The sequence below is a fragment of the Arvicanthis niloticus genome, chromosome 4 (genome assembly GCF_011762505.2).
Source record: "Arvicanthis niloticus isolate mArvNil1 chromosome 4, mArvNil1.pat.X, whole genome shotgun sequence".
Classification (NCBI taxonomy): Eukaryota; Metazoa; Chordata; class Mammalia; order Rodentia; family Muridae; genus Arvicanthis; species Arvicanthis niloticus.
The window spans coordinates 74,471,596-74,482,497 of NC_047661.1; the positions used below are offsets into that span (position 1 = coordinate 74,471,596).

A 10,902-nucleotide genomic window follows, 5' to 3' on the forward strand; every position below is an offset into this window, starting at 1 on the left:
ATACAAGCAAAGGACCAAGGCTACTGTGAATGTGTATGAACACAGTGATCAGAAGTGGGGAGGTAGTGAGGGCAGATTTCTGTTGAGATGACTTCATCTGATGTTGAAGGAGGAGTTGCTTGAACAGGCTTCATGGTAAATGGAAGACCTGAATGAAGATGATACCACTAACCAGTGTGTGTATGTGTCCCTTTCTGTTCTTTTCTCCCACCCTCCTCTAGCTTGGAAGCTCAAAGTCTGGCTGTAGCCATGGGAGACATGGTAGTGGAGCCTGCCACCCTGAAGCCAACTTCTGAGCCTACTCCTAGCCCATCAGGGAATAACGGGGGCACCCTACTAAGCGTCATCACGGAGGGGGTCGGGGAACTGTCAGTGATTGACCCTGAGGTGGCCCAGAAGGCCTGCCAGGAGGTACTGGAGAAAGTCAAGCTTTTGCATGGAGGTGTAACCATCTCTAGCAAAGGCACCCCGCTGGAGTTGATTAATGGGGATGGTGTGGACAATGAGATCCGTTGCCTAGATGATCCACCTGCCCAGATCAGGGAGGAAGAAGATGAGATGGGAGCTGGTGTGGCCTCTGGCACAGCCAAAGGAGCAAGAAGACGACGACAGAACAATTCAGCCAAACAGTCTTGGCTCCTGAGGCTGTTTGAATCAAAACTATTTGACATCTCTATGGCCATTTCATACTTGTATAACTCCAAGGAGCCTGGAGTGCAAGCCTACATTGGCAACCGGCTCTTCTGCTTTCGAAATGAGGATGTGGACTTCTACTTGCCCCAGTTGCTTAACATGTATATCCACATGGATGAGGATGTGGGCGATGCCATCAAACCCTACATAGTCCACCGCTGTCGCCAGAGCATCAACTTCTCCCTCCAGTGTGCCCTGTTGCTTGGGGCCTACTCTTCAGACATGCACATTTCCACTCAACGACACTCCCGAGGGACCAAATTACGGAAGCTAATCCTCTCAGATGAGCTGAAGCCAGCTCACCGAAAGAGGGAGCTGCCAACGTTAAGCCCGGCTCCTGACACAGGGCTGTCTCCCTCTAAAAGGACTCACCAGCGTTCTAAGTCAGATGCTACAGCCAGCATAAGTCTCAGCAGCAACCTGAAACGAACAGCCAGCAACCCTAAAGTGGAGAATGAAGATGAGGTAAAATTGGGGGGAGGAGCAGATCCACAAGGTGTTTGAGGGTTGCATGCAGACAGGATGTCTTAATGGGGTTACTCTACTTTCTGTCCTCTCCTCTGTTCATTTCACTTATAGAAGCATGGAATGTTAGAATGGAAAAAGACCTTAGAATTCATGTATTCCAATGGCCTCATTTTACACAGGAAAAATTCAGAGAGATAAAGTGACTTGCCTCAGGTCATCAAACTAATGGCAAGGCTGATACTCTTGACTTTGTCCAGGGTTGATTTCACTAAATGGTATTGTCATTCCATTAACCACATACTAAGAACTGTGACATAGATCTGATGTACCCTACTTGAGACCTGGCCTAGCTGAGATCACAGCAGCTACCACAGGGAAGGAAAAGGAGCTGTGCTCTTTCTATGTGCTGGGAGAGAGAGGATGCTAACTAGAACATCAGCTTCTTCTCCTGGCCATTCCTCATAATTCTTTTTCCTCATTCCCCAAAGATCCTACTTTTTGTTAGCATAGATTTATTCTCTACCAATCGGGCCTCAGCAGAATGTAAACAGCCTGCCTTCCTTTGAGATGTATAAAAAGGGCAGAGAGAAACAGCCTTGGCAAAGTAAATCTAATGCCTACTTGATGACATGAAGCTGAGAAAAGGAAGTTCAGCAGCAGCAGGGAATCTAACCTGTGATACAGAGCAGGAAGTGAGCAGTCAGTAGCTTAGGGCCACCCTCCACTATACATCTAGAAAAATAGTGGGAAAATGTACCCAGTGGATAACCAAGTTCTGTGGCCTGATGTCCCAGACAGTTGTGCTCCAGTCCTCATCTCTGGCTCACTTTTGGCAGGCTTTAGTTAGTCCTGGTTGCCAGCCAAGCCTAGGAAAGAAAGGATTAAAAAAAAAAAAAAAAATGAAGACTTTGCGCCATTGGAATGCATATGCCCATGTCCTGGCATCTGACTTTGTGTGGTGTGAACCACCCACATATTTAATACTTGTAGAGTTTCTTTCAAGTAGAAGGATGTCAGTAGTTAGAGAAAGGAAATGCAGTAGGCAAGGGAAATTCAAAGCTTGTTCACCCAGGAAGTGTATTTTATTAAGATATTTTAATGATACTAAAGCTAAATGTGCCAACGTTTATTGACCATTGATATTCTGGGCAGCATGCCAGATAATGTACGTGGAATCCTCACAACTCTAAGTGCTGTGATTTTTGCCAGTGAGGACCAGGCTTAGAGAAGTTAAATGACTACTAAGGTCACTCAGTAGTGACTATCAGACCAGGAGCCCAGTCCATAGCTTGTGCTCATACTCACTCTGCTGAGCTATGTAGGTTATTTCTCAGCATCTGCTTCCCCAGATCCCAGCTGTAAGAGGTCATTGGAGAAGAAGAGCCCAGGATGTGACAACCTACACTTGGGCTTTGTCTGTGCAACCACATCCATGTACAGACAAAGCCCAAGGTGTTCTGGGAGCTAGATCAGACTGTTTCCATTTCTGTTTAGCTCGGCAGCAGAGTCCAGGGTCTAGAAAGGGAGGTTGCTGCAGAGCAAGAAGAATCCAGATCTTGGTGGAACTGAGGTCCTAAAAGGCTTGAGCTTCTCTGGAAGCTGTCTCATGTAAGGTCAGACCTGGTCAGAGTGAGTGTGCTTCTGGGAGGGGTTCACTGGTGCCTCCTGTCTGGCTTGACTTTTCCCTGTATCTATTTTTTAGTCTGCATCTTAGGACCAGAAAAGCAGAGGCCTTAGGGTTTCTCTTACCCTGTGCTGGTCTGGGGTCCCTCTTCTATGCATCTAACTTCTGCTGCAGGATTATGGATGGCTCTGAGAGGCAGGTATTCTATGAGTGTTTAAATCTCTAGGGTGGGTTCTCCAGTTGCCTTTCTTCCCCACCTGGCTCCTCTTGGGTTACTAGATCCAGGAAAGGAAAAAGATAGCACTTCCTGAGGCCCTTCTGGGTTATCTGATGCTGACAGAGAGACACTTAACTCCACTGAGGCTCCTTGGGAAATCAGCTACATAAACATAAATACCACTAGGTTTCTAGGCATGGAGACTTCAGCTCAGGAATTTCTGCCAATCCCTTTTGATATTTTGATGATGTATCTATCAGCACCTTTGTGCTTGAGATACCAAGGGAATTGATTTTCCTTTCTTCCTCCATTATATGAAACAGGCATTCACTAAACAACTAGCTGCTATCCCTGTGCAGTGTGCAAAAGGATGGAGGATAAAATGCTGTTCTTGGACTAGGAACTGATAAAAGTTTAACACCAGAGCTCTAATATAAGGTTCTAGTTAGTGTATGTCTTGATTGGAAAGTTTCTGGAAGCAGTAAGTATACACATGCCTTACTAAAATGAATGACAATTTTTTCTAAAGCCCAAGCAAAATAATCTAAAGGAGAATTTCTGGGTGTGCCCTGACACCGTGCTCCCAGTCTCAGTTGTCCTTGTGGGTTCTGGTTAATCCCATGCTCCTCCCACTATGGAGAAGCTCCAGAAAAGTGAAGTGAGGGTTTGGGAAGAGAAGAGGCCCAGGGCTACTTTCTGCCTGGAGTCTTCGTATAAAACTCTTCTTCATTGGCCAAATCTCACAGAAGTTTCTATGTTCTTACGAGGATTCCTTTATGTTCCCACAGAGTCTCACACACACACACCCAAGCCCACCCCTCCAAAGCAGTTCTTATCAGCCTCATTTTTCCTATTTGTACCCAAATGATAAATATTTTGGCATAGAGATGACAGGGTGGTACAAGAATCAGAGAGTGATTTAGGTACCAACCCTTAATCATATCCTCCCCTTCATAATGACACTCCAAAGAGGTTAGCTTTGTCTTTTCAGGACTGTAACCTTTGTACAGAGAAATCTGCTGCATGTCACACTGGAGGGCTTTCCAGCCTGATAAGGGTGTGATGTCAGCTCTTGGCTTCAGCTTTACTCCCTAAAGCTGACTCAGTACAAGTGACTCAATTCTAGGGAGTAGGAGGAGAAGAACAGATCATGAGATCCTACTGCTTGCCATGGACATTAATGAGTCCACTGGGGCCTGTCTGGGAGAGAATCAGCTAGAGCCAATCTTCTGCCTTTATTCTTCCCCAACTAGCATAAGTATAGAAATTGGACCAGCAGATTATAACAGATTCTGCCTTCCTCACTGCCTCTTTCCTTCCCACTTCTACCCAAAGTAGAAGAGTTGTAACCTTAAGAGGGTGCTTCCTGGTGTGGCTACACCCTGCAAATGCTCTTCTGCCTAGATTCTTAGAGGAAAACCCAAATGTAGTGCCTCTGTCAAGAACTTCAGTCACAGAATTGAATTAAGCAGTGGCTTAAAATGCTAACTGTAGAATAGAGTGCAATGTGCACTGCCTTCTTGCTCTAGAAATTCTCAAGACTTTGCCTTAGTCCAGGCCCCTCCTTCCTGCTCTGCTCCTGCTGCCTGTCCTGATAGGATATGGTGTGTAGAACCCAGGATGGATGGCCCGGTACATGAGTACTGCTCCACAATTACTGAATGAGCTGTCCTTCACACCAGCTAACACAGGAGAAGGATGGTGTTTATTTTGTAATTTTTTGTTTGTTTTCTAAGAAAGACTCAGTATGTAGCCTGGGCTAGCTCTTGATCCATCTGCCTCAGCCTCCTAAGTACTGAGATTACAGGCATGTGTTACTGCCTCAGCTGGGGTGATGTTTACATTATTGGGATCTAGACTTTGGGCTGGAGTCAAGATTGCCACTGCCTTGCCCTGCTAATTAGCTTTCTCAGATGGATTTAGTTAGGATCTAACTGTCCAACATACATCAAAAAAATGTATATATTTAGTGTCATGTGCAATAGCCTGACAGGAAGCTATGAAGGTTTGGAACATACTGGCACGCACATTTTGAGCATCCAGCCCACAGTCTTCAGGTTCATGGGTTTGGGATGCCCTTTGTCACATAGGGTTGGGATTAGGTTTCCTCAGGTGATCCCATGGCTGACTGAGAGAAGATATGTACACCTGAAAGTTTAGCTCTTCCTGGGATTACCAAGAAGCTACAACAACATAGACTTTGTTCCGTAGGGGTCTTGCAGTTTGTGGTTGTCCCTGCGAGGAAGAGTTGGTTGAAGGCATGTGAGTGAGTGGTCTGAAAGGAGTGAGCCTTGGCCAGGCAGTTACTACACTGGGGATCCAGCTCTAGGATTTTGATCTAAAAGGAAGATTATTCAGGCAAGAACAGAAGATAAAACAGAAAGTGCCTTGGCCTTCAGCTTTTGATCTCAAGGTCTGAGCTGGCCTTCCAACATCCCACAGATGTCTAGACTCTGGGCAACTGGCAGTTCCAGACTGACTGTCTTTCACTAAAGCAGAAAGATTTAGCTGCACAAGAGAAGCAGTTATGAACCAAGTTGGAGCTAAATTCTTTGCCTTTGTCTCTTTCCCTCCCCCCAACCCCACCCCTTTTTCCCCTTGCCCTCTGGCCCTTTCCCAGGAGCTCTCCTCCAGCACCGAGAGTATTGATAATTCATTCAGTTCCGTAAGTGGGGCCAGGCTGGGACTGGGTGGCAGGCTCCACACGCGGCCGCATTTCCTCTCCGTCCGGTGTCTTCTGTGACCAGTGAAGACCCCTTTGATTCCTAGAGATTACTATCTCCCTGCCAGTCCTCCAGACCTAGAGACATTCCCCCTGAGCTTTGCTAGTGCCCTGACAGGCTCAGGCCCTGACAGGCTCAGCTGATCTTTTGCTCACAGACAGCAGCTGGAATGTTGTGCTGCTTAACCCTAGCTCCTCCAGCTCTGGAGCAAACAGCTGGGAGAGGTGGAATTTACTCCTGGATTAGAGCCAAGTACTGCTTGGCAAAAGTCTTCAGTATCCCATTTCTCCCACCAAGAACCCTTTCCCTATGGCTTCTGCCAACAACCCATCAAATATTTATTCAGTTTTCTAAATGTTAGACCCTGTGCTGGCTGAGCCAACTCCAAAAACAAACAGGAATTGGCTTGAGGGAAAGTTTTACCTTCCCACAACTGGTTTTCCTTTTTAACTTCATTTCTTCTAGGTCTGAGTCTTCCCATTCCCCAGCTCACTGCCCAGGATATCCCTTAATCCCTGTTCTCTCTTCTTATTCTCTCTGGACTAACCCATGACCCTCTAGTCCTACAGGGTCTTGAACCTTGTTCCTGGGCAAAGGCGTGAGAGGAAATGCTGGACCCTCTGGGAGTTTGGATGATTTAAAAAAAAAAAATTTTTTTAACATTTTATTCTTCGCCTACCCAATCTGTTTTCTAGTTCCTGTATGATCCTCTTTTAATCATGATCCCTTCTCCTCCTGTGTGGCAGAGCCTCTTTTTTTGGAGGCCTGGGGTCATATCCAGTATGGTCAGGTAACAGGGGTCTACAACTGATAGGCTGATTTGAAAATGGAAAAGAATTCTGCTTTCTCTACATGAAATGACTATGAATTGGTTGGGGTGGAGGGCCCTTGGGACAGTGACCCTTTGCCACCTGAGTGGATGGATTTGGGGATCAAGATAAAGGCATGAATCTTTAGCTCTCTATCCCACTCCTAGCCCTCTCTCTTTCTGGGAGGGAGCCCAGGGCCTCATTCTTTTCTTGCTGTGTTAAGCCCCCAGGATATTTCTAGAGATCTTTTAAGTCCAGTTTCATCTTATTTTCTTTTTCTCTTTAAGCTCTGTCCTTAAAGCTTACCTTCCTCACTACTGTGCAGGGCTTTAAGCCGGCCCACCTCCCCCATCACAGAGTGGAGGCTGTGAGGTTTCTTTACACCCTGACTATTCTGCATGTACAGGTGAACATGGTATTGCTCAGTGCTCAAAAGAAGGTTCTGGGTGGAACTTCACAAGGCCCTACCCCTAGATGAAGAGCTCCAGGTAGTCAGTAGCTACTGAGGGAGATAGAATGAATCGATTTTCTCTGGAATGAGCTCCATGATAGATTTCCTAATGCTACCTGGTCAGTCTTAAACACTTGCACATGTGCACAACACTAATTGGACTTAGTACGATCTGTATAAAAACAAGAATAAGGGGCTGCAGAGATGACTCAGGGGTTAAGAGCACTGATTGCTCTTGCAGAGGACCTGGATTTGATTCCCAGCACTTACATGGTGGTTTACAACCACGTGTAACTCCAGTCTCAAAGGAATGATGCTTTCTTCTTGTCTCCCTGGGCACTGCACACACATGGTAATAGCATACATGTAGGCAGATACCCATACACATAAATCATTTCTTAAAATTTAGCCAGGTGTGGTGGTATGTGCCTTTAATCTCAGCACATACAGAGGCAGAGGCAGGCAGATCTCTATGAGTTTGATGGATAGGCCAGTCAGAGCTACACAGTGACACCCTGTCTCAAAAACAAAAACAATTTCAAAGCCTAGTAATTTCATCTTTTCTATAATATTGTAAACTATTACAAAAAAGGTGGGGGAAAAACTGGTACTTTCTGCTCCCAGTGTGTCCAAACTGTGAATAAATCTACTTTTTTAAAAATGCTATTTATTATAGAAGAGATAATGATTTCAAAAGGGAGTATGAGGGGTTTGAGAAGGTGGAAACGATAGACCATATACTCATGTATGAAGCCCTCAAAGTCATTTTTTTTTTCATTAACAAAAAAAGTCTTGAATAAAGTTTGTTCTTAATCTCAAAAAAAGGGGGGGGGGATGTTCTCTCTCTCTCTTTTTTTTTTTTTCTTTTTTGTAATAATGAGCAGTAAGTTGGGGCTGGAGAGATGGCTCAGTGGTTAAGAGCACTGACTGCTCTTCCAGAGGTCCTGAGTTCAATTCCCAGCAACCACATGGTGGCTCACAACCATTTGTAATGGGATCTGATGCCCTCTTCTGGTGTGTCTGAAAACAACTACAGTGTACTTATACACATAAAATAAATAAATACTAAAAAAAAAAATAATGAGCAGTAAGGGGTAAACACTCCGAATCAAAAAAGCAAGCAAGGTTGATGTAGTGGCTCACATCTTTAATCCTAGTACTGAGAAGGTAGAGGCAGGAGGATTCCTGTGAGTTCAAGCCAGCCTAGTCTACATAGTAGCAAGTTCCATCCCAGACAGAGCTACATAGCAAGACACTCTCACAAAGAAATAAAAAGATGGGGGGGGGGGGGAAGGAGGGAAGAAAGAGAGAGATAGAAAGGAAGAGAAAAATCCTGATAAATGAAATTTTATTCCAAAAAGAGCATAAAGAAGAAGAGATTGTTCTATATAGGTGAGGAGACATGAGGAGATATGGTTTTGTTTTGAGACAGGCTTTTGGTATGTAGTACTGGCTGACCTAGTAATCACTAATCCAAGTTGACCTGGAATTTGTGGCAATCCTACTGTGTCAGCCTCCCAAGTGCTAGAATGTGGATCACCATGCCCATTGTATGGGGGTTTTGTTTGTTTGAGTCAGGTTCTTGCTGTATAGCCCAGGGTGGCCTCCAACTTATGATCTTCCTTGCCTTGACTTTCAGGGTACTAGGATTATAGGTGTAAGCCATTCTATCCAGCTTAGTGGCTGTCTTGGTAAAGGGTCCCTGTCATAGACAGGCTTAGACTAATAGAGCTCTTCTTCATGTCTATCTGAGTCCATCTTTCTCCCCACCCTACCTTAGTCTCCAGACTTAATTTTGACCTTTCTGGGAACTGCTGTAATAATACCTGACAAGAGGAACCAAGCTTACCGCAGGGAACTCAAATTGGGAGCCTAGTCTCTGAGAGGCAGAGGAAGAGAAGAACCCTAGGAGAAATTGCTAGAGACAGACCTTTAGAAGGGCCATCAAGAGCTAAAAGGAGCTATTGCTTTCTCCATCCTCCTATGCAAACCACCCTCCACTTGCTTTTCTTTTCATGTGGATTATGCCCTCATTAACACAGTTTGCTCATCCTCTTTTCATCCCCTGCATGTGCACTTAGCCCTTACAAGAATGTGGTGTGGTTGGGGTGTGTGCCATGGAGATAGAAGTCTTGGGATGAAGAGCATCTTCCTTCTTTGAAGGGGAAATGATGATTTAGGTTCCTTACCCTAGACTTTGGGGCCTGTCAGAGTCCCTCAGTACAGATCCAGCCTGAGGCCCCAAATCGGATGAACTCTTCTGTCTGAGGTCCTAGATGGCTTTTTGAGACCTTGTCCCCTTGCCTGTACTTAAGGCTTGGAATAGTTTTTGGGGACTCAGGTCCAAGGAAAGGATTCTGTCCCAGTGAGCTGAGTTCAGGTCATCTTGAGTTCCTAGAAAGTAGCCTTCAGAAAAGGGATATGTTCTTCCCAATTCAAGTTGAGAAAAGTAGGGTGGAAACTCCTATCAGGGCCAAAGGTAGCACCTTTCCTGTGGTTCTTTAAATACTAGGGCCCTGGCCAGAAAGAAAGAAGAGTGATAGTCCACTTTTTTCAATGTTTCCTTTACTATCTTTGGTTTAATCTCAACCCTCTGTAGCCTGTCCGGCTGGCCCCTGAGCGAGAATTCATCAAGTCCCTGATGGCAATCGGCAAACGGCTAGCCACGCTCCCCACTAAAGAGCAAAAAACACAAAGGCTGATCTCAGAGCTTTCCCTGCTCAACCATAAGCTCCCTGCCCGAGTCTGGCTGCCCACGGCTGGCTTTGACCACCACGTGGTCCGTGTGCCCCACACACAAGCTGTTGTCCTCAATTCCAAGGATAAGGTAAGTGGCTCTCACCCAGACCCTTCCTCTCACCTGACAGCGTTCCCATGATTGCTCAGGCATTGTTCCTTACCGGTATGCTAGAGACCTTTTTAGTTTATGGTGCATGTGCTAACGGTGACTCTACTTCATTGCCCTTGTGATGCTGAGAAGCTGAGAACCCTCCTGCCCAACTTCTTGAGTCTTCTTTTTATGGACCAAAGTAGCCTGATAATTTCAGTTTACCTTGTGCCATATTGAGGAGTGTGGCTTTTCACCTACTCCTTACCCTCCTTTTGGTAGCTCCTTCCAGCCTTTCTCTAACTTTTAGGCTATCCAGGTATAACCACCATATATGTAAAGGAAAAAGTTTATAAGACTTTTTTTATCAGAGTGGGCAGAAAGGAAAGAAATACTCCCAATTCATACTAGGAAAAATAAGCTGTTTGCTTACTAGAATGATGTGATGGTCCTCATGGTTCATATTCTCTCAGACGAGTATTGAAAAATAGGATTCTCCTTGACATACATCTCACTTTTTCCAGTTTTTTTGTGTCTACCTTCCTGGGCCCTGACTTTAGCATGAGCCCACAGAGCTTCTAGGCCTCTCTGAAAGACTGTCCTTGATAGCTGGAACAGTTTTTTCCAGTTGTACATATGCCTTCTGAAGCCCTGATGATAAGCTCAGAAGGCATGTGCACCCTTTACCCAAATGTAATACAAGTTCCTACCAGTACATGTTGTCCATAGTCATACTGGACTGCTGATGAGGGTTGGAGCAGAAAGAACCGTGTCAGTAGAACTTGGGGAGGCAATGGCAGATGTTCTCTCCCCCCACCCAGGCTCCCTACCTGATCTATGTGGAAGTTCTTGAATGTGAAAACTTCGACACAACTAGTGTTCCTGCCCGGATTCCTGAAAACAGAATTCGGAGTACACGGTCTGTAGAGAACCTGCCTGAATGTGGTATCACTCATGAGCAGCGGGCTGGTAGCTTCAGCACTGTGCCCAATTATGACAACGATGATGAAGCCTGGTCGGTGGATGATATAGGCGAGCTGCAAGTGGAGGTGAGGGATCTCCAAGGAGATAATCTTGGGGGGATAGCACT

At 45.5% G+C, this 10,902-nt stretch overlaps 1 protein-coding gene across 3 annotated transcripts in view; it reads left to right on the top strand.

Moving 5' to 3' along the window:
* The window catches only part of Pi4kb (phosphatidylinositol 4-kinase beta), a 33,176-nt gene that overhangs the window by 8,661 nt on the left and 13,613 nt on the right, over window positions 1–10,902 (top strand). For 2 of the 3 annotated variants that reach the window (XM_076932881.1, XM_034500003.2), the window contains 4 exons: window positions 222–1,158; window positions 5,623–5,667; window positions 9,585–9,812; window positions 10,634–10,861. In XM_076932881.1, the coding sequence (XP_076788996.1) occupies window positions 250–1,158; window positions 5,623–5,667; window positions 9,585–9,812; window positions 10,634–10,861 (1,410 nt within the window). In that variant the 5' untranslated portion in view covers window positions 222–249. The remainder of the gene's footprint in view (window positions 1–221; window positions 1,159–5,622; window positions 5,668–9,584; window positions 9,813–10,633; window positions 10,862–10,902) is intronic. The other variant, XM_034500004.2, reaches the window with a different exon arrangement.